Source organism: Notolabrus celidotus, chromosome 14, assembly GCF_009762535.1.
Source record: "Notolabrus celidotus isolate fNotCel1 chromosome 14, fNotCel1.pri, whole genome shotgun sequence".
NCBI classification, from domain to species: Eukaryota; Metazoa; Chordata; class Actinopteri; order Labriformes; family Labridae; genus Notolabrus; species Notolabrus celidotus.
Window position 1 is genome coordinate 20,825,786 of NC_048285.1, and position 24,129 is coordinate 20,849,914.

General features: G+C 42.0%; 1 protein-coding gene across 6 annotated transcripts in view; it reads right to left on the reverse strand.

Annotated features, from left to right (window-relative positions):
* Positions 1–24,129, reverse strand: part of LOC117825906 (muscleblind-like protein 1) — a 95,317-nt gene that overhangs the window by 41,625 nt on the left and 29,563 nt on the right. For all 6 annotated transcript variants that reach the window (XM_034701889.1, XM_034701891.1, XM_034701886.1 and 3 more), the window contains exon 2: positions 23,005–23,988. In XM_034701889.1, coding sequence (XP_034557780.1) covers positions 23,005–23,178 — 174 coding nt within the window. In that variant the 5' untranslated portion in view covers positions 23,179–23,988. The remainder of the gene's footprint in view (positions 1–23,004; positions 23,989–24,129) is intronic.

Genomic DNA, 24,129 nt, shown 5'->3' on the forward strand with positions numbered 1-24,129 from the left:
CACTTAAGCGAAAACAAAAGACAAGAAAAGAAGACAGTGTTGGCAACAGGCAGGGTGGTGCCCTCAGCTTGCGAGCGCTGCATGAGTGGACACAATCAGCAAACACAGACACAACTGCACAGAAATCGTTAATGTGCTCACTTGTGCAATGATCTGCAGAGGGATTTGGTATCAAATGAAAACATTTTTGTCTCTGCACTCCTGATGAAACGAGTCAGGATCGGATGCAGCCGAGTCAGAGGGCCGGAATGTTCTATTCTACTTCTGATGAGTCATGAGGGACGTGGCGGATAATCACCAGACCACACCCTGAAGCCTTCAACAGGGAGTGAAAACTGTGGGTAAGCTGTCAGACACGAGTAGAGACATCTTTATATGTTTCATTCATATGTGCTACAGTCTGCGCAGACACACACATACACACACACTCCTATTCTCCTCCAACGAAGGATGTCACTGTACTGGCATCAGCAGCGAGTGTCATTGCCTCGAGGTTAAAGTAGATAAGAGAGGATTAGCATTCATTACTCCATAAAGTGATGATACCCCCCTCTGCAAGTACACACACACACATATACACACTCACAGCATTGCACAGACATGCTCAAGGCACACACACATACACAAAACAAGGCAAATGGCCAGATTTTTCTCGAGCTACAGCTCTCTTCTTTTTAAAAGACTGACTGTCAGAGCTGACTATAAAGGGAAATACAGTGATCCTTTTTATCCTCAACAACTGAAGAGCTGGAAAATCCTCAAACTGAAGCCTTGGGCATTCACGGTGAGTTCTGACAAAATCAGGGAAACAAAGAAAAGAGAAAAACAATAAAAAAAAAATCAAGAAAGAAGGTTTGTGTTTTTTGTGTTTGCATTTCAAAGACTTGTATTATGTTATATTTGATAAAACATCTTTTAATCTTTTTCTTTTCGTGCTGAGGTTACATGTTTTCCTCCTAGAACAAGGCACAAACAATAACCTCAGCACAGTCAAATATCTTCTTTTTTTCGCCACTTGGGACCCTTTGCTTCAACACTGCAACTGGGAATGTTCATCTCGCACCATGCCCTGTTCCCAACGAGAGACACGCACATAAGAGTGAAAGTGAGAGAAAAAGAGACCGAAAGAATAGAAAACAGAGACTTGGACAGAGTTAATTGTAGGTTAAGGATATGTTTTGTTAGTGTGATACATCAAGCAGAAAAGCATGACATTGTGTGACTTAATTCCCTCCCTCCCTTCCTTCCCACCCACCCACCCACACACACACACACACACACACACACACACACACACACACACACACTTAGCGACAGAGCAAAGGGCCATCACCCCTTCCCTCTCCACGTAGCGCCTTCCGGCTGCACACTCATCCACATCGATCCACATTGATCAAAGTCGGCTCGTACCACTTCAGGAGAGAGGTGTGTAACACTAAGCAGGGGGATCATAACCTCCCTAAGCCTCTCATAATGGGCTCATCCATTGTTGGAGATGCCACAAATTGTACATAGTCACAAAAGTAAAGTAGAGATGTGTATCAAAGAAGCTATAATCTAATTAAAAAGGCATAAAGGTCAGATAAATGAGAACAAATTGAAGTTACGCTGAAGCTTAAATGATTAGCTCTGCACGCACAATAAGGATCTGACTGTAATCTCCATGTCATTACGATCACATATTCTGTGATGTGTAGTCCCGTCTAGACTTCAAACATCAGCATGAAAGCTGCAGTGAGAGACAGCGAGGTGACAGACAGCGCGCTGTCGGGAGACCCAACACGACACAGCTGCTGTATCTCTCTGTGATGGCTGAGCCTGATACCGCTGTAATCCACTTAAAGCCTTTTGAAGAATCACAACGTCCGACAGCAAGCCCTGCAACACGCACCATAACAATAAAGGGATATTACAGACATTCTTCAATCTCGTGACGACTGACATGACTCGCCTGTTCACTTGCACCCCTCTTATTACTTTCCTTCCATCTACACACCACCCATCTATCTGCTGTTCTCTCCTCTCCATTTGTCCATCACTGTCCATGTTACACCATTTGATGTCAATGCACCCGTCTATCACTTTTTACTCTCTTCCACTTCATTTCATTGTTGCACTGTCTCTTTTCCTCTCAGGCTGTAATGTTGTTGTTGACACCACCCTCCTGTCTGTCTATCTGTCTCTGCAGGGATCACAGTCTATGCCTCATATTGAATGTCATTATGATGCAATTAGAGATGCAGGTGTTTCTGCATTCAAGTCGACTCCTTTGACCACTGCTATTTTTACTCTGGTGCAAACTACTTGCATGACTTTTCATGGTCAGGCACCATCATATCCTAAGGAGCTCAGTGCCCTATTACTTCTCTGAACATTGCTTTCTTAGAAAGCAGGCCTGCTTGTGGTAACGTCTCCATGAGTAGTATGGGAGGTAGAGCCTTCAATTATCATGCCCTTGTTCTGCAGAGTCATTTTGCACGTCCAGAAGGCATACACCTTTTATGTTTTACAGAGTAGGCCTATGACTTTCCTTTTTAGCAAAGCTTAGTTGGGGCTGGGGTTGGGTTGACCAGAACCAGCTGCCAGTTTTGGTGCTATAGGCTTAAGGCTGATTTATACTGCTGCGTTGCCCCTATGCAGCAGGGGCTGAGCACCACAAACTTGTGCATCAATGTGTCCTTGTCGCGCAGGAATTCTACGCCAAAACGCTTGATGGGAGTGTGGTCTCTCTGAGAGCTAGTCGCCTGCTTCCGGCCCCGCTACGATCTCTGTTTACTTTTCCACAGCGATTCAGAGTGTTTTATGTTAATCTACAGCTGATACATGTTACTGTTAATCATACAGACATGATTACAGGGAAGAATAGAGAGGAGGAGATGAAATACAAGGCCGATGTGTGGCCAATGAGCGGGGATCCCAGAAGTGCTGTAAATGTGGGAAACACAATGCCGCAGAGCGGATCAATCACAGGGTTTGCTGTCCACGTTGATTCTATGGGGAGTTACATTTTGGAAGAGGTACATGTCAGCTACGTGCGTAGGTACAGGTGCTACGCGGACCTCCAGCGTAGGCCACGCCATTGACTTGACGCAGAATTAGTAGAAGTATACTGGTTTTCTGAGCTCCTGCCTTCGCCTCTCTCTATCTGTATTCAATTCATGTTGAGTTATTGCATGCTACTAACATTATACCATTCCAGAAGTTTTTTTGCTAACTTCTCTAGCATGCTGTCGCTCACACTCACATGATCATTGTTTTATTTTCCATACTTATTAATTTGGTTCAATTCCCTCTTGTCCGTCAACACCAACCGACAGCATGGAGCAGGACCGCCAGACAGCTGGAGTCACGACCCCGAGGATTTCCTGCGGGGATAACTAAATCAACGAGTTACACCTCTTATCATCCATGCTGTCTTTCTTGTCTTCTGAAAGTCTAACCTGTTGACTTGCAGCCTAGCTCCACTCAATATGACGGATTTATTGTTGTAGTTTGGGGAATTTGATCTGCCGAGTGTTTTATTCTGAAAATCAACCAGATGTTTTAATTTTGTTTCTTAATTTTGTTCCTGACTTCCTGTCTAGCTTCATCTGCTCTGTGATGATGGATGCGTCATGCTCTGGCGTCCAGCAAAAAATAGAAGCAATGTATCTGCTGTGAAGGGTGCTGGATTGCTGGACATGAAACAAAACAGGAATGCAACGGAGCGGAGCCAGTGGAAGTGAACTTGTGACATCACTCTTGTTGACAAGAATTGAAACATATCACTTCCAGTGCTGCGACGGAACGTAGACGGCTGAACACGGACCAAAAACGGATCTGACGATTTTTGGCCAAAAGAGATCACACGCTCATTCACTGTATGGTGAGGATCAGAACATTTCTCTTTATGCAGATGATGTCAACATCTTTTTATCCAACCAAGAGCATTCTATCCCACACCTATTACAGCTTATTGCTTCTTCCTGGGGGGGGTTAGGTTACATCTACTGGCAGAAAAGAAACCTTATGTCACTAACAGTAAATTGGCCACCACACAACTTAGCTTTTTAAAGTATAAATGACGTGGGCATCAGAATATCTAAAACCCATAGCTCCTTAAAGAAAGACTGAACCAGGTTGAGGAGAACATAGAGAATTGGAGAATGTTACCCCTCTCTCATGGGTCATATTGACCCCAATAGGAGAGTCTCTCTGCTGAGATTTTTGTATTTATTCCTGAATAACCCCATCTCCATCCCCCGATCTAACTATCTGTTGTCTGCTGTTTGTATTTGTTTTTATCTCTCTTAACTCTTAACTTTTCCGCTCATGGCAGATGGCTCTTCATCAACAAGTCTGATGCTGCCCAAGGTTTCTGCCTGTTAGAGGAAAGTTTTTCCTTATCACTGATGACAAATATTGCTAGGTGCTAGCTCGTGGTGGATTAATGTTGTGACTAAATAATATTACAAAGAGTACGGTCTACACTCACTCTATATGTCAAATGTCATGAGATAACTCCTGCTGTGATTTGGCTTTAGTTGAACATGAATGGATTGATGATGACTCCCATGTTCAGGGTGAAAAATACAAGTGGTTTCTGTTTGTTTGTGATTGTGAGTTGATGTATTAACTTCAGTAGAAAGGAAGGAAGAGAAAGTCTAAGCAAAATGCAGCCAGAAACATCCGCTCCGTAATGGTCATGAAGAATCGATAATGCATGGAGACAAAGTGCTGCTAAACAGTGTGGTTTCTGTTAATTAGCACTTCTCTAATGATCTCTCTCTCTCTCTCTCTTTTCTCTTCTTCTCCTTCCCTGACTCCCTTGTTTTCTGTGCCTCCCTCCCACTCTCACTCTTTATTGCGGCCTACCATTAAAAACCTAGCTTCCTTTGCCTTCATCACATGTTGATTCCTCTGGCCGGGTCTGTTGATGCTGCCCTCCTAACCAATATTCAGTCCCCGAGCAGAGAAAACAAAAGCGAGAGGAGGTAACTGAGTTCTTTTCATAAGCCTGATGAATATCCCACTCCTGTGTTTGTGGCTGATGGCTCTCAAGGATGAGATTTAATGAACCTCTCATCCAACTCTGATTATTTTCTAATTAAAGGAGTGACTGATGGGGGCATTGAGTAAATTCATGAATGCATGTTTATAACTGCGGGAGGAAAATAAAACAACAAACATGCTAATGATAGACGCAGAGACAGATCTCATACTCAGTTGAGTCTTGTTTACTGCACTCCCTCGGGAGCAGGGGTCGTTTGGCACAAAGGAATGTTTGCAACATTTAACAAATTACAAATCTATAATCAAATTATGTCGTAATCTAAAATATGTACGCGAGTGGTGTGAATATTAAAATTGTTGCAGTTTCATAAGTTGCATTAAACAAACTGGACTTTGAGACGACTAGAAAATTACATATCTGCAAGCATTTTTCTTTTTAAATGAGCATATTTTAGATCATGCTTGGTAGAGCAGAAGGTACAGAAACCCTCTCACAGCAAACCCCCCTGGAAAGTCTGTCTATATACTTTCTCTGTCTGCCAAATTACTGCATATTTAAAGGGATAATTATTGTGCCCTGCAGTGGGTAAGTCTCTCATACTTTCCAGGAAAGAAGGTGCTTCACTTTTGTACCGGGAGTCACCGGGAGCTAGTCTGCTTGGTGGGGAATTTAAAGGTGCCTGACTTTGTGCTTCTGGTCACTCTGGATTTCTTTAATATTAAACCAAGGCCCAAATCATCTGCTAATTTGGACTAAGTGCAGGTTAACATAACCACAAAAACTCAGGGCTCTACTTGGCTAATTGGAGTGTTTTGATCTAAATTTTAACAAACTAGGACAATGCTAAAAGGCTAATGTTTTGCAAGTATATTTACCATGTTCACAATATTTGTCTATGACAGAATACATCTGAGATCTGATGGATTCACCATTGGCCAAAAACTGATGGATGAATTTCATTATTTACCTGATGATGGTGCCAAATGAAGAGTTAAGGCATTACAAAAGTTACTACAATTGCAGGGACTTGGATTACATGGAAACCCATCCAGCTAGATTTCTCACATTTCACTCAACACTAAAAAGGTCAAGCCTACGTACTTAGCAAGGCTTGTTCCACGGGGACTGATAACGGATCATCTAAAATATGTGAATTGATCTTTTAAATCTGTAAATATGTGTGAACCAAATTTTGGTATTTGATGTGCTCTGTTTTTGCTTTGTATTTTGTAGCAAAAACAGTTAATGGAGGCATTGCCACTATGCAGCAAAACAGTCTGCATGGAGAGTAAATGGTGCAGAACACATTCCACTTTAGTTTAATCCCAGAACTCTCTGGAGAAAACATACAATAATTTGGCTTTAATTAAAGGCTATAAATTAGGGGTAGGTGTATCAATATGGTGGTATTGTTACTTCGATAATTACATTGTACTCATTTAATGTCCATTACTTTCGAAATAAATCAAAACATAGTAAGTATTTTAATGAAATGTCTATCAGAGCTTCTTTTCAGGCTGTTGTCATTCATTTTCTGTCATGATTATGCAGACAAAGCTCTTGTTTTTTTCACACTCTCCTGTGTCACGACTGTAGAGACCAATCAGACATGAGAAACGAGTGCTAAGCAGCACCTGTTGTGCACACTTCCCCCTCAGTCCACTCATCGTTGAACACTAATAATCTATTTTATTAGGTTAACATTTTAAGTGCAAAAATATTACTTTCCAGGGTTAAATCTTTCTTTATATGACATAAGCATAATCAGAATGAAAAAAATTGCAGCTACATTTCAAAAGTTAAAATTTGATTTAGACAGTTTATTATTGTTTTTAAATGGTTCCAACTTTAAATATTTTATTCCTGCTTAATAATTATAGGTATTAGTATGGATATCTATAAAATTGCATCAAACAGTATTGGTAAAATCTTCAATTAAAAAAATGGTATTTTCCATCCCTACTATAAATAGATATCCTCATGCTAGTGCAGCTAGCTTAGATGCTGTTTCTCAACACCAACTCCTTTCCTGCTTCTCTACTCAAACTGTTGTTAATGGCAGTCTTGGCTGTTTGTCCTTTATTTCAAAGCACTGGCTGCACTGGTAGCACCTCAAAGTTGGACAGCACTTCCAAAGGCTATATCTGTGTCCACGTAGCTACAAGCTTTTATTCTTTATTTTCTCACAAAACTGTTTTGCTGTCGTCCATTTGTCTGCAAGTTTGAATCCCTGTCTCTTTAAGAAAAAACATTGGAGCACAAAGTTCCTCCTACACATAGCCATCTATTATGTCAGCCACAGAAATGTAACAAAGTCTCTTTAAAGGTTATTGCATTTGTCAACCAAGTTATATTTTCTATTAACATTATCACAGAGTTCACACATATAGACAAACTATATGACAATAACAATTATCCACAACTACACCTAAAGGCACTTAGGAGTAGCTAACTTGCATGTCTTTGGAATGCTAAAGGTAGCCTGCTATAGTACTTAAATTATGTGAAACACTGCACCACCATGGCTCCCAATACAACATGATTAATGCAAAGTAACAATCTGTCCTTTGTTTCCTAACACTCCAAACTTCATCCTGTCTCATTTTTATTACCATTGCGTCATGATTTGAGAGCTCCCCTCCAGTGGCTTCTAAAACAGCACTCACATACATAATCAGTTTAAAATCACCAACAACACAGCAGTTAGGGACCAGCCGTGCCTCCAACTTCCTGCCTGATGCAGCCGGCAATACCATTAACCAGGCACCAAAGCCACTCTGACGTGATTACCTGCCTGAGGTGAATGCTCATGATTTCACCGGAGTCTCTCTGCTTTACTGAGGACACTGTTTGTGTGTCACTGTGTGTGTGTGTCACTGCGTGTGTGTGTGTGTGTGTGTGTGTGTGTGTGTGTGTGTGTGTGTGTGTGTGTGTATGTGTGTGTGTGTGTGTGTGTGCCTGTGATTGCAGTATAGAGTCAGAGCTTGTTTGCTGTTTGTGTCAGTGTGTGTTTATGTGTTCAGGTTGAAAGTAAGGGATTACACTTCAGAACTACGACAGCAAAGCGTCTAAACTCTGAAGATCAGATGAAGAGCAGAGGGTCAGTGACAGAACGAAGAAGAGGAGATGGGAGAAAGAAAGGCTAGACGACAAAGGAGGAGAACAAGTTGGCAGACGACTTGCTGTCCCGGAGTGAATTAATGTCCCGCTGCTCCCACTTTCCTTTTACCATTCCCTCCATCCCCCCGAACAACTTGTCTGCAGTCAAATTTAAAAGGTTTGTTTTACCGCATCACACTGGAACAATTATAAAAAGGTAGAAAAAGCAGCCAGATGAGGGTGCGATAAAATAAAAATGTGATGGGGGATGGAGGAGATGAGATGATCTGTGTCCTTTGAAAGATGGGGAGTAGATTGGAGAGTGTTGAAGGAGGGTGAGACAGACGAATGGGAGAGGATGAGGCCATAACTGATTACATATTCCGTTCACAACAGCAGGAGCAGCAGGAGCAGCAATAGCAAAGGGACATCACGACTCAGCACGCAGAGATGCTGATATTACCTTCAGACTACCTAAACATACGGAACCCTCCAGTCTTATATAAAAAGAGAGGCAGCAGCACACATACCTAATGCTTGTAAATATGCATGGAAAGGTATTTCAATGTAAATAATTGTAGTTTAAGGCAAGATAATCCTTTTGAAAAGAAGCGGATTAAATGTTAAAGACTGAAAGCTGCCAAAAGCTGAGATGATTGCATGTTGTGGGAAGCTATTCCTGAATGCCCTTGTATGTATTTTGGCTCTGATCTTGTTGTGTCATGTCTCCATGCTGATGCAGCACGTTTAAAGATGGATGTGTGTGTTTGTGTGTCTGTGCTGAGGCAGCACATCCACAGATGGATGTAGAAATGGTGGCCTCTCTGAGGACAGAGAGACATTTAGAGGAGACGTTCTGAGGGGAGGACTCGCTCGTGAGGTTAATGGCAGCTAACCGTGTGTTACCCTGCTTACTTCATGGCTATGTGCTAATAAGAGCCACCTTTTATAATGTCCTGTGTAGGCCAAACCATGTGAGAAACCAGATATGGTATATCTGGTTCAGTTCGGCCCAAAAATATATTCTAAAAATGGAACTGCAGAGTGCTAGATTATAACAGTCAGAGAGAGTACACCCACTTGCTGGCACTAATGTTTTGGAGCATCTCTTAAACCAATAACATCACTTTAGAAAAACAGCTTAGGGTTCTTCAAATCATGCTCTCAAACCTGCACTTTAGAGGCTCAATACAAAGCAAGTCTGAACAAAACATAAACACAAGTATGAATGCTGCTATCATTCCCTATTGATTGACAATTTGTTTTCAAGTCAAAACAATGTTTTTTTTTCACAGATAGGCTATAGCAAAGTATACCTCACTGTTTTTGGACTCCTCCGCTAGTTTTGTCCAACATATGTATCTTCAGTGTATTTTAAGCAGTGACACTACTCCCTAACTTTCTGTATTACAGGGAGAGTCAAGTCTTTCTGGCCCTTTGCGTCAAAGTTAGCAAGATAAGCTAACCCCCACTTTTCAGCAGGACACAAAGCTAGCATGATACAAAATTAGCTTCACGGTGGCTTCAAAATGTTGGACAATGTTTGGGACACTTGATGATAGAGTTGTTCTGATACCAATACAGAGCTCTCAAGTTTTGAACTCAGTTCAGAGTGAGATTTAGGCAGCGCGTCTTCTAATCTGCGGTCAGCCTGCATTGTGCATGTTTATCCTTTTCTTTGGAATGTAACGTTGTTGCGTTGTTTTACCCGGATGCAGTGATGCTATTTTTTGATTGGCTGTTGGGTAGCTATATTTCTCTCTTTTTTTGATAAGCTGGTGCATGGCAAGCTCATTCTGAACTCTACGGGAAACTCACTTGATTCATACGTGTTCCACATTTTAAGGAAAAGTGGCGCAACTTGGTTGGTGTTGTCCTAGTAATTACCCTGCGTGAGAAATACAAAGTGTGGAGTGTGAGTGTGTGAATCAAGCGTGCCGGACACGGCCCTGGTGGTGAGGCTTTCAGCAGTGTCTCTGCCCCCTGGTGGCTGGCTGCAGTATAGGTCAAAAATCCGTCTCCCCATTCATTTGAATGGGGGAGCAGTCAAACTTTAAAAAATAAATACACGTTGTACGAATCTTTCTCACATCCGTATGCTGTGGTGATATGTAGTTAGTATTTGAATGTTTTGTGTCCAAGTCCTCTTTTTTCTGAAAAGTTTCTTTTTCGTTAGTTATTAGAGGTTGAAAAACGGGGTTTTACTTCCGGGTTTCCTTTGATTCACAGCCGCCGTAGAGGGAAACTTCAAAGGACACACGGTGTCTTGTGACGCTACGCTGTAGGGCGGAGCTTATTACAGTGGCTTCACAGGCTCTGGCTGCACAATGGCTGCGCCCAGGAGAGGGATTTTTTGGATTCAGAACCGTACAACGGGAAGAGGCGGAGCAACGCTGTCCATTTTTATTTACAGTCTTTGGTGTGAATAGGTTGAAATGCGTGTGTCTCACGCCTAATGAGACTTGACTGAGCCCTGCCATTATGATACCGCCTAAACATAACCATAACTAACTAACCCCCCAAAATCAACCAGTTTCATGTCATGTTTGTGATACAATAACAAACAACAACATTTTGGAGCTAGCGTCAAAACATCAACACTTTTTTTTCCACACTGTTCATGCATCATCTATACCACTTATCCCATTCTGGACTACAGGGGTGGTGGTAGCAGTGAGGTAGGGAGCTTATCCAAGCTCCCGTTGGGCAAGAGGCAGGGTGCACCCTTTTGCTAGCATTTGAGAGGTAAACAACCAGACATGCTCACACTCACACTTAAGGGCAATTTAGAGACACAAAATCACTTAACAAGCCTGGCTTTTGACTGTCTGAATAAGCCTGAGGAAAACCATGAAAGGTCCAAGCCAAGAGCTGAATCAGGGAGCTTCTTGCTGAGAGGCAACAGTGCTAACTACTGTTCCACACTGAAGTCCTTCCCTCTACCAATACTATTCCCTTTTTTTCAATTTAAGGATACTCAGTTTTGGCCACTCCTGTCTCTGTACAAGAGTGTTCTGAAGGAAAATGCGTTATTTATAGATCCCTTTCACCTCTTTCACGGCTAATGCTATTAGGGCTTCCAGACAAAAAAGGGGAGGGGAATTTCTCAAACTTATGTTCATGGGCCGATGCTGCAGTCAGTAATGTACCACAGAGTTGGGGTTTTCCAACAATGCAAACTCTTGGTTATAGTCACTGAATGCAAAACCTGAAAAATCTGGGAAATGTTGGTATTAAAAACTATAATTAGGCTTCTATGGTTTCACAGAGTTTGCACTATTCTCTTTGATTACGTCAATGATATGTAAAATTGAAAAGAAGTGTTAAAGAATTTTGAGAAACATCTTTTCAATTTTGAACAAAATAACACACTGCTTGTGGATTTTTCATTTCAGATCAAGAAGCAGTGCCTTCCTAAATCTGGGCATTAAAATCTGCTTTGGAAGAGAAAATGTGTTATCAGTTTTGAGTCACATTCACACTTGGCTGACTTAATTTTAAAAGTTATCTTATTCAATCTTTGGAACTTCTGTTATCCCTGAGTCAGCACTGTTCCTATCCCAAAAACAAACATATAGTATTTGGTCTTAAAAGTGGAAAATTAAAATTAGAAACACTTGCCTCGCTGGGGGAACCAAGGTTTTGGAGAACAATGAAGTGAACACTGCTCAGACACAACAACCGAAATCTCTAGTGAGGCTACAAAACATGATCTCTTGTTAACAGAGCTGTCAGGTTTAACCAGTCCAGGGTAGAAATAGTGCACACAGACCTCTGTGACCCCTGCAGACCAAAGTCTTGAGACGCACACCATCAAAGCCATCAGTGAACTACATGTAAGCATGAATCCCCTTCTCCCTGATGGCTGTACGGCACAAAGCCTGAGAATGACAAATATCTCCTGATGAAAAGTGATGAACAAAAAGAGATGAAAATCAGTGTGTGGAAATGAAAGTGTCTGGGATGCCTGGAATAGAAAAAGAGCAGAAAAGAGGAGGGGGTGAGGGTGGTGGTGGTGGTGGTGGTGTTGAGTAGAGACAGATTAACAGAGGTAATGAGAGGAGAGGATGAGAGCGGAGAGCATGACAGTAGAATACAGATAGAGAGCAGATTAGCGCTGTTGGAGTACGTTTCCTTTTCAAAGAGTTCTTATCCAATACGCTGCATCCCTCTGTGTGCACACACACACGCATGCGCGCACACACACACACACACACACACACACACACACACACACACACACACACACACACACACACACACCTCTACCTGTGTTTTCTGCTGGGCTCTCATCTCAATACATATTGCCTTACGTATTCTGCTGTTCTCTCCTCTCCCTGCTCTCTTTTCTCTCTCTCTTACCCTTTGCAATTTTTTGTCTTTTCAAGGACTCTATATGTGGGTCACCATACGTCCCTATTGTTGCTCAGGTCCTTACTGAGTGGCTTTGTCTGTGGAGTATAAAAAAATGTACATGTCCAATAATTGGTGCTTATATGTGGATTGCACTCCCTAGTATACGGTCTATAAACTTTGATCGCTCTGACAGAGAGAACAATTCCTTACTCACATGAAATGACTGATGGCGAACACACACACACATTACATTATGTTCCCTTATTACTGGAAAAAAAAAACACATACTAGAATGCTCACAATTTACTGCAATGACTTTATTCCAATGAATAATAAAAACATCTGTTTGGTGAATACAAGAAATACTCCTATTAACGATGTTCATGTGCTCACATCATTTTAATGCAGTCACATGGCGTTATGGCTGGCTATCAGCTACCCTCAGATGAATTGGTAACAATCTAGCAGTAAAAAAAATCACTTTGGGAATTTATTTTCAATATAAGAGAACTTATTGCAAACACAAGCATGGTGCAAAGCATGCAGAGCAGCAGGTTAATATAGAAACTGTTATTATGCAACATGAACGTATTAATATTCATTTCTTAACATTATATAAAAACTGAACAATGTTTAATCACACATTGCATATTGTCTCATATCAGGCCAAATATTGTCTCATATCAGGCCAAATATTGTCACTGACAATAGAAGCCTTGTATTATATCATTAATTTTTTTCCCATGAGTTAATGCTATTGATCACCCTTTATATCCGTCAGTAGGCTTCCTAAATTACAACAGATGAATAAGTATTTATAAAAAGCTTGTTGTTGAATCTCATGCAGTGTTTTTTGTGTAAAAAACTGAATCTTTTTTAAAATTCCTATTAAGTACTAGTTTCGGAGATAGAAGGTTTCTGACTTACGCTGACGATGCATTAAATACTTCAATATTGTGTTTCTGAGGCTACATTATGGAGTTCATGAAATCTAAAGAGTTGTGTATGTCCACTTAAAAACAATGTAAATCATATCATTCATTATTTAGATTATGTTGGGAGCTCTGAACAAATATAAAAAAGGCCTTATCTTTCTCTTTTGGATGATAAGTGGGTGATGACAGTCAGCAGGGATCGGAGGATTGGAACAAACCTGCATCAAGGACTGTGGCTTCTACTGGGTGCACTCTCTAACCGATGCAGTAAACTGGCATACAGACCTTCTCTTTTTTGAACACAATGTGCTCTCTTCTTTTTATTTGTTTTGGGGGGGCTATATTGAATAGGACAGCTTAAGAGAGACTGGAAATGTGAGGAGTAGAGAGTGGGAGATGACAAGCAGCAAAGTGTCGTGACTGGGAGTCGAACCAGCGACTGCCATGTCAAAGAATAATGGTGCAAACCAACTGACAAGCATCTAATTCTCCTAGAGACAAGGCACACGCCTCAGCAGCTTCAATCGTCATCGTTCAATCAAACTGGCACTCCAAGGTTTATTTACCTCAGAGCACCACTGTTTGTTTTATTTCCATGATTTTGACATAATAAGTGAGAAAAGTTGCCAAAAGTGGCGCTGCCAGGTATCCCAGAATGCTTTGCAAAGGGGAGCGGATGGATGCAATGCTTAAAAAACAGGAGCAAATTTTCACACACCTCTTGTTCCGTGCAGTTGGTCCACACCATAGCGCATCTCAACTGCTGAGCCAAATAAAAGCTCCAACAGTGTGCTTTTCTAATCATTTTCTGATATGACAATTATATTAATCCAAGTTTAATCTGCATATAAATGCATGAATGTCTGTGTTGATGAGCAATTACACAAGAGGGTCAAAGCCTCACTATTAATCATCGTTTCAAATACTTCAATCTACATCTAGAAGCATCAACTTTTTTTACAGATGCAACTTTAAGAAGGTATATCAAATACATTGTGCCACCGGCTCTTCTTTGCAACAACTATTAAACACTATAAAAGGCAGGTTAATGGGATTACAGGGACATAGCATGCAGCAGAATCACCACTATGACAATTCAGGGTGCCCTGTGTTATTGAAGTAATAGGTTCAATAATTCTCAAGGACATGTGGCATTACAAGCCAAGTCCTTACCTCTAGGATTATATAATGCAAAATAAAACCCAAAGGAGTGTGGCAGCTTTAATATGCGTATAAAGACAAGACATTTTCATTAAGCACAAGCAGTATTATCCCCTTTACAGAGCATTCTTTCAGTTTGGATATGGCCGTGTTGTCAAGAGACAGCATTAGTCTAAGTCTGTCTGTGCAATGTCAACTCACTGATCAATTCCTATCTATAGGCGGTGGGGGACCCAGCATGAAATGGAACATTTGTCCTCCAAAAATAACAGTCAGGTGCCAAAAAGTTTGATTCTTGAGACCAAAACATTTCAGTATTTTGTCTAAAAAGAATGTTTCTTGGAGTCTTTTTTCTCTATTTGTTGCTCTTGCTCTTTGTTGAACTGTTTGTGTTCTGACAACTTCACACTGTCTTTGTCAGCGAGCCAGTCAAATGAAATCCAACACATTTATTTTTTGACAGTGGCTGGCTGATTCACTGGCTCTACACAAAGAAGTGGAAAACAATCAACAATACATGTGACAATTTCTGAAACACAAGCAACATTTCAAAACTGATGGACTGTTGAGAATGTGACGTGTGTTATTGCTTTCTATTTAATTGCCTTGAAATCGTCTGAGAAAAATCAGTACAAAATTATTGAGGACACTTATCAGCCCCACAACCCTGAGCAGCATTTTGACCTTGTTTATTAGACATCTGGAAGTCACATGTCCAGAGATCATCATTACAACACACCAACTGTGCAGCCGCTAAGTGAGGACACACACCTTTGACATTTAATGTGTTGTCACATTGCATGAAGAGGTTTCAGACTCAAGAAGCTATTCTTCAGCTTCTTTCTAGTTCATTTGATGAAAACATTCATTTGAGCAGCAGTTTTTCTGTAATGTATTATTACCACTTTAACTTGTGAGTTCCATGAATTCCAACATTAACATTTCATATCAGATCAGATGATGTTGTTCAGATCTAGCTCATAAAACTGCATACATTCCTTCCATAATTGATTACAGTATTGAGTTGTTACAACATGCCAAAGCTAACAAAGCTAACCACTGACAAACAAAAATAAATAATATATGAACAACATTATAAATATTATACATTTCGTGCTTTGTTTTCAAAGTTTTATCTTGTATATATAGGAGGTATCTTCATTTTGAAAGTTCCTGTGGGGAACTTTTTTGTGTAGAATTTTTTACCCCCTCATGTTCTGAAAAAAATTATTTCCTTTAACAGTCTTAAGGCTGATTTATACTTCTGCGTTGAATCAACGGCGTACCCTATGCCGGGGGTCCGCGTAGCTCCCGTACCTATGCCGAGGCCTACGCACGTAGCTGACGTGCACCTCCTCCAAAATGTAACTCCCCGTAGAGCTGACGCGGACCGCAAGCTCTGTGATTGGTCCGCTCGGCGGCTTTGTCTTTCCCGCATTTGCAACACTTCCGGGATCCCGGACATCGGCCACACATCGGCCGTGTATTTCATCTCCTCCTCTCTATTCTTCATGTAATCATGTCTGTATGATAAACAGCAACATGTATCAGCTGTAGATTAACATAACACGCTCTGAAACTCTGTGGAAAAGTAAACAGAGATCGTAGCGGGACCGGAAGCAGTCGGCCGGCTATCAGAGAGACCGCACTGCCCTCAGGCGTTTCGGCGGAGAATTGCTGCGTGACACAGACACACCGACGCACAAGTATGTGGGGCTCATGTCCGCGTCAGCCCCTGCTGCGTAGGGGAGACGCAGAAGTATAAATCAGCCTTTATATATCTCTCATCATGAATGTTTGCTGTGCATAGAGTTAAATAAAGCGTGTTCTCACTGTGCTATAAATTGAACGGTCTGACACCTACCCCCTCGCAGCAACTATAAAAAAACATAAAAATGATAACATAGAAACCCTCAATCTCTCTGCTAATGGTCTTGTCTGCTATTGTAGGTCATAAAGAACCATCACTGTTAATTTCACTTTCTTCATAGAAATTGAAAAACTCCTTACATGAGCTTTAATAATTTGTTTTTATTTCATTTTACTCTATACTTGTTTTATCATTCTTTTTGAGCAGAGCATAGTCCTGATTTTGTGCTGATAACATCAATAAGGGTTGGCAGTAGCTCAGTCCATAGGGACTTGGCTTGGGAACCGATGGGTCGCCGATTCGAGTCCCAGCATGGACGAAGTTTGGCAAGTGGACTGGTGGCTGGAGAGGTGCTGGTTCACCTGCCTGGGAACTGCCGAGGTGCCCTTGAGCAAGGCACCAAACCCCCAACTGCTCGGGGTGCGCTGGTTGAAGGCAGTATCCTCACTCTGACATCTCTCCCTAAGCATGTTCACTGCATGTGTGTGCATTTGTATGTATATACCAAAAAAACTGTATGTGTAGCATGTCCAAAATAGCATGAGTGAAAAAATTGAATTTCCCCCCTGGGGATCAATAAAGTACCTTTCTTCTTCTTAAATTACCATAAATATCCAATAATGTAAGGACTTTAAAGGAAAGGTCATAGACAGTTCCATGCAGCATGTTCTCCACCCAAACAGGCCACAAAGATTGGAGGATAATAGATATAATCCATCCATAAATACAGCTTTTAATGTCAGAGTCGTCACTCAGCATTTCCCTAAAGATCCTAATCACTACCAATTTATATGTAAGATCACTTTGAAGTAGTTCATTAAATGTTGTTTCCTTTGAAATGAGTAAATAAGTAAATTGGTGAGTCCTGAGTGGGCTTGTTAGACTGCATGTAAACATCGTCAGTTTCTATTTAGGGCTAAACTATAATCAGTACCAAAAGAGAAATCTTAGTGGAAAGGAGGCGATTCGGTTACATTTTCTAGTCTAACATGTCCCTAATGGTGAAAATGAAGGAACAAATGAGCAACACTGTGTACACTCTAACAATGTCCTATTTTGGTAGCTCAGAGGGGTTCCCTGCAACCTTGTTAGCATTAAAAAAATCTTACTGTTTTCAAAGAGAGCAGCATTAAGTCACAATGGCTTCCAGTAAGTGGAGATATTCAGCTGGAAAAGTATTATTCACATGTCATAAGAAGGAAAGAAGATTTAAATGAGGAGCAAAGTCTCTGAAATTAACCCCAATTCAACCCTCCAACTTCGGCATAGCTGGAACATCATATCCAAGAGAAGCTCCTGTGTCTCTCTGTCTCAGTCTCACCTGTTTCTCATCACATTCCAACAATAAGAGTCAATTGTTTCCCATCAGCCTAAATGCACACTATTTGCTTTTTTATTCTACTACACTGAAACTGGCCCTTTGTCCAGCCGCTAATAGCAACAAGCTGCTGAATTCCTGCGGCAGGAGCCAAAAGGACAAGCAATACCCACGTTTTTCCAAAATAGGCTGTTTGTCTGTTCCCTTAAAAACAGACATCATGTGATTGTTTAAGCATTTGAGAGTGCTCTGACCTCCCCAGCTTAGATTGGACGGAGAATAAGATGAATTCAGCTTTTATTTTCGTCTGAACACAGACTGCGAATGACTGTGAGGGAAGAAAATCATAAATTACCTTTAAATGCTGTTGTTCAAAAGAGGAGTGATCAAGTGGCTGTTAGACTAATGCTATGATAATTGAACTCTTACTGTTTAATCGCACTGTGCTGAGTACCAGGATGGTTTCCTCACATCTTAATCATGTTGGTTTTCTCCGTTACTCCACACAGAGAGCATCAGTCTCTCTGTAAAACCAACCAATCCTAGACTCTCTGCTTTTGACTCATTTCCTGTTGGCCTCTATCACATTACACAGCCTATCCAATGGAACTTTCCACCTCATTCCTGGCTGATACACACCTGCTCTTGAGTTAAACTGAATTACTCAATAAAGTTTATAATTGGAATAAAGACATCTTGCAAAGAAAGCCTTGCAACTGACAAGACACTCAGTTTAAACAGAACACAAGTGCGTCTATTTAATTTAGATATATGGGCTATTTTAATATAAAAGTATAAAAAATGGATGTCAAAAGCTTAGAAGAGCTGCCCTCGCTTTTCAATTTCCTTCCCTTCCTTTTTGAGCCTGCATTTCCTAAAGAATCAAGTGTAGGTGGTTCTGTCCAGTGCCAAGCCACGCGTACCACCATCCATTCCTTCACAATCCCCTTTCCCCTCACTCCATGCCTTGCTATGTGTTATGAATTCACCCGCAGATAAAGCTGATCTTTCATATTGTCACAGAGGCAGGGAAGGGAGGCAGACTGTGGAATGCCCTGGCACCAAGCGCAATGCTATGCTTCCTTGCGCATTCCCCACTGCGCCCTCTCCGTCTCTGTCTTCCTGTCTGTTTTCATGATCCGTGCAATGACCCCCCCTGCGGCCCCCTCTATCCATTCCTGTCTTACCTGTACCAACCGAAACCCACCCAAGCTATCTAAGCTCCAACCAACCAGGCCGGCAGTGTAATAACACAGAAACCCCTCACAAGTTATAAACAAGGCAAGCTGTGGCTTGGGCTTTGTTGACTGACTTCCAGTTCTGGTCTCCTGTTACGCTGAATAACACCCTGTGTGCCAATCAGATATGAGACAAATTACAACACGGTAGATAGAACTCTATGATCCAAGATCACTGTGCTCACCTGAGCCAAAATACACAGATTACACGACTGATACCTTTGTCAAACACTTTTCTGTTTTGCCTCTGGAACTGAGGAATCAATCATTTATCAACTTCTATTTATACATCGTCAAATCACAGCCAAAGGTTATCTCATAACTTTAAGCGTAGAACAGGTCTAGACCACAATCTGTGTCATATTATTTAAAGAGACCATAAATATTTCTATTAATGAGCAAGCAGTTGGCAACAATAGCAAGAAAAAGGTCCTTTTAATGAGCAGAAACCTGAATGAATCTTTGGTGAACAGTCACCTGTCACAACCAAATTTACAGCAAGCGGAAACGCCGCAGTTTGAGTTGATGTGACACATGTGTGAGTATGTTGTATGGGTCATTTGTGCTCTGTGTATGTACATGTTGTCTTCATATATGACTTACTATAGTGTATTACAAAGGGCCAGTGTCAAAGCTTGGCTCTCAGCCATGACACATGGTGCCACAGCTGACCCTTTACACACTCTCTCACTGTTGTGGGTAAATAATAGTATGAGTGTATATTTACTCACAGTGTATGGGTGTCCATGAGTGTGAGCTGTGCATCACATATTTATGAATGAAGGGGTATTGTCCTGCTTGTGGCCAGTTTTAAGAGCTTTGTCTTTACTTGCTCTGACAGTTTTAATTGAAATAGGTTGACCCATGATTTTGTCTACATGGAAATTAACTTCCCTTTTTTCCTTTACTGTAAAATTTGGTGTATAGGACATGCTTTCAATACTTCTCTTCTGTTTAAACAGCAGGCTATTTCCTATATACCAATGTGACCAATATACCAGTGCAAAATGCAGAGGGAGGTTATCATATGAAACAGTCTTCAACCTTGAAGATAACATTATAATGCAGATGAAGCTTCATCACACACATGCGCCATCATGACTGCAAGTGCAACTGCAACCCTCACAACTAGTGATGTTCTAAAGAAGCTGATTTGCCACTCATCTAATTGGAAATGTATATTCCGACCAGCCTACTTGTCAACCGAAAGGAAAAATTGAGCACAATATATTTAACGTTGTTAAATAGGATCCAAGACTGTGAATGTATTAACAGAGTGTGGCTACATTAGTAGAGCAAGTAGCCCCAGCCTTCAGACCTCCTTGCAGGTTAACGTCAACATGTCTGTGTTTGTTGCCCATCACTCCTGTCAAACTAACCAGACATAGCCTTCATGCATCTCCATTTTCTAGATCAAAATACTGACTAGGGCTTGCTCAGTGGTGCAGTGGGTATCGCTGTTGCCTCACAGCTAGAAGGTTCCTGGTTCGAATCCCTGGTTGGGCAGGTGCCTTTCTGTGTGGAGTTTGCATGTTCTCCCCGTGCATGTGTGGGTTCTCTCCGGGTAGTCCGGCTTCCTCCCACAGTCCAAAAACATGCTTACCAGGTTGATTGATCCCTCTAAATTGCCCGTAGGTGTGAGTGTGTGTGTGTGAATAATTGTCTGTCTCTCTGTGTTAGCCCTGTGATAGGCTCCAGCCCCCATGACCCCTAACCGGATAAGTGGTCAAGATAATGGATGAATGGGTGGAAAATAGTGACTAGCGATGAGATGCAATCTGCAATCTGTTTACAACCTGGTAGTAGACGTCATCAACCAGGGCTCCAGTTCCAGCTAGTGGAGGGTGGCCACAATACATCTCAAATGACCCACATATGGTGCTTATGATAAAAAAAAAAAACGTTATGGACTTGTTTAACCAACTGGAAATTCTGCTGTTGGGGTTGAGGATGTTTAATCGTGTCACAACAATCAACATGACTGCAGGCTAAGCTCAACTACCATAGTGGTAGCTAGCAGGACTGCTAAGTCGACATAGTGAAAACACATGGTGCTAGAAAGTGGTGCACAGCTGCACCGACACTGTGTTGTGGACTTTTTGCTGCTTCACCCCATCAAGTTGAAAAGCCGAGACACTATAAAGCAATTTGAGTGGTTTGATTTTTTCTTTCTCCCTCTGGAGCTCTCACAAAAATAGACTGCGTCTCATTTTCTGTTGCACCTGTATTCCAGATTTTACGGTAAATACCAACTGGTACCAGCTAAAGCATAATAAGTTATTTCATGAAAGTAGATTTTTTAAGTTCAGACATTAAAAGAATTGATACCAACTTGAAGTATGAGACAGGATGACTTTCTTTGTGGTCATTCTAGCAGCATAGGCGTAGGTATGACACGGTTGGTCAGTCTGTTGATTGGTCAGCTAACTGTCATGCTCCAGACGGAAATATCTCATCCCTTGTGTGGACTTAAATGGAAATTTGTTCATGTTCCACAGAAAATGAATCATGGTTATTTGGTTCCCTCATGTTACTTGCATCACCAGTACAAGATGAGTTCTCTCAACACACCTTCAGGACACCACCAACACATCTGGTGATCAATACATCTTTCATTTTTTACCTTAATTTTAATTTGTCCACTAACTTAACGGAATACATGCATAATACTCAGATGAGTCTCAGCTATAGCAACTTTTTGCCGTTTAACACACTAAATCAAGACAATGAGATAGAAAAACTTGTACAAAGGGTAACTAAAACCTCAAACCTTCCTGAGTAAGTGTTTTTGTTGCCTAAAACCAACCACAAGTGGGACTAAGGACTCAACCTCAAATCTCTTCTGTCAGTCTCCTCTCTTTTGGTGCTCGTCATCCAACCACAACCACCTTCCTACCACATCTGTGTTCGCTCAGCGTGTTTTGAAGGAACAAACGACTGCCAAGGATTATGATCTTTGGCAGTGTCCAGTCCAAGAATTGCTGCCTACATATTTCTGCAATTAAAATGGATTCGAGGGAGACAGGGTCGGTTAGCGTATAGCATGACGAAAAGACCGGCAACGCAAGAATCCAACTCACTTTGAATTATTATTGAAGCTTTCCCCCTTAACTTAGCGCTTGGTCACAGTCTGTTGACAGTATAGACAATCTAATCAGCTTTGCTTTTGAGTATCAGGTAAACATTTCTTGCCACGACGAATTTGCAGCAGTCTGTTAAGAATCCTATAATGTAGAATTACCAAGTCCCTACTGTTTGAGAGAGACAGAGAGAGACACAGAGAGAGAGAGAGAGGGAGAGAGAGAGAGAGAGATAGAGGGAGAGGGAGACAGAGAGAGACAGAGAGAGACACAGAGAGAGAGAGAGAGAGAGAGAGAGAGAGAGAGAGAGAGAGAGAGAGAGAGGAGCTGCATAGTGGGAGTGTGTTGTCCCAGCGCCAGGGCAAAAATAGACAGTAAATTACAGAGCCTTCTGAGAGCTCCCCGCTGTGCAGCATGACCTCAAAATAACACACACAGACACATACACACTCACACTGCAACATACAAACATGAAATATGAAATACACAGTTTGCTGCCCTACTTCTCTATATTTTCTATTCAGCCTGTTGATGTGACGATCACTCAGAAACTTTTGCAACGTGCCAACCGGCAGTCCGTTCCTAAAATAAAGTTGTGTGCAAGTGAGGGAAACTCTGAGTCTGATTCACAGATGTTAACGCGATCATGGCCTCATCTCAGCTTACCAGGACTCAAACACCCTAAAAGGTATTTCTAATGATATTTGTTGTCCCCTTGCTTAACCTCATGGTTAAAGAAACAGCTGTTTCCTTTGCAACTTGCATCTCAACCCTGTTCTCCCAAAAGAAGCCCCAATGCACGAGCAAGCCTTCATTTTCTGAGTACAGTTCTGGCATCCTTTAGTATATCCCATAAAATATGACTAAAATCATCCAAAGGACAATGCTGCAAGCTGGAAAAACAAGAAGACACAGCGCTGATGAATGATTATCACAGGTGTTTGTCATTCTCACCTTGAGTGAGTCAAAACAGGCAATGACTCGGCCGTTTTCCACTTGACAGCTCTTGGCAGGGTGAGCGAACTTGCACTCGCTGTCCGGCCGCGAACACGTCCCTCTCTGGAATTCCCGACAAACCTCCAGCGTCAGCCACTTTGTGTCCCGGATCGGTGTCACATTCACCGCCATTTTGAACCAGGCAGGAGGGGTCGATAAGGAGGAGGAGTAGATATCCAGCAAATACAATTATGTGTGCGTCTGTGTGTTTCTAATGACACTGGGAAAAATGAGGACGAAGAGTAGAGAAAGGACATGGGAAAAAAGTCTGGTTCAAGAGGTTTTCGTCCCCCAGGGTGTGATTGTGAGGTGAAGCCTAGGAGGCCTGTGACTCTCCTACCACCTGAGGCCCATCCCAAGAGTCTGTTTGCGGCTGCGATAGGAATCCTTCACCTCCTGTCACCCTGGGCCGAGGCTGGTGACGGCCACAGAGGTCTGGCTTTGTAATCTCTCTTCCTCTCTCTCCTTTTTTTCAGTCAAACACACTCACACACTGGTTCCCTCTATCGCCTCACTCCTCGGCTAAACTGTCAGACGAGACGAATGGCAAAACGCATTATCGATCAAGCTGGCCCATGATGAAAAGATGCAGAAGGAAGGAGAAAAGGGAAGAAAAAGAGAGGGAAGAGAAGGCTGTGGTGGAGGGGATACGCAAGGAGGAAGTGATAAAGGATGTGTGTCTTCAGCCGGAGGATGGGGAGGACGGAGGAGTGGTTGGCGTCCACAGAGGAGGGCTAAGTGGCATGGATGGCAGACGGAGCAGGAGATGGAGTGGAGCAGGGAGGTGTCAGTGTAGTGCAGACTGGCTCAGCGGGTGGTGTTGGCAGTCCTGCGGCTCCTGGTGTGGCTGGAAACTCCGGCAGACATGGACAGGCACAGAGGCAGAGGCTGCTTCAGTCGAGCCAAACAGCCGAAGGGGTCGACGAAAGAAGGCACATCTCTCTGTGGAGAAGGAGGGAAGAGTGTCAGTGGAGCAGAGAAACACACACAAACACACACACAAAAGCACACACACACACACAAACACACACACATGCAAAGCACATATCTAAATTCATTCAAACACGTTTCCCAGTCATTCTC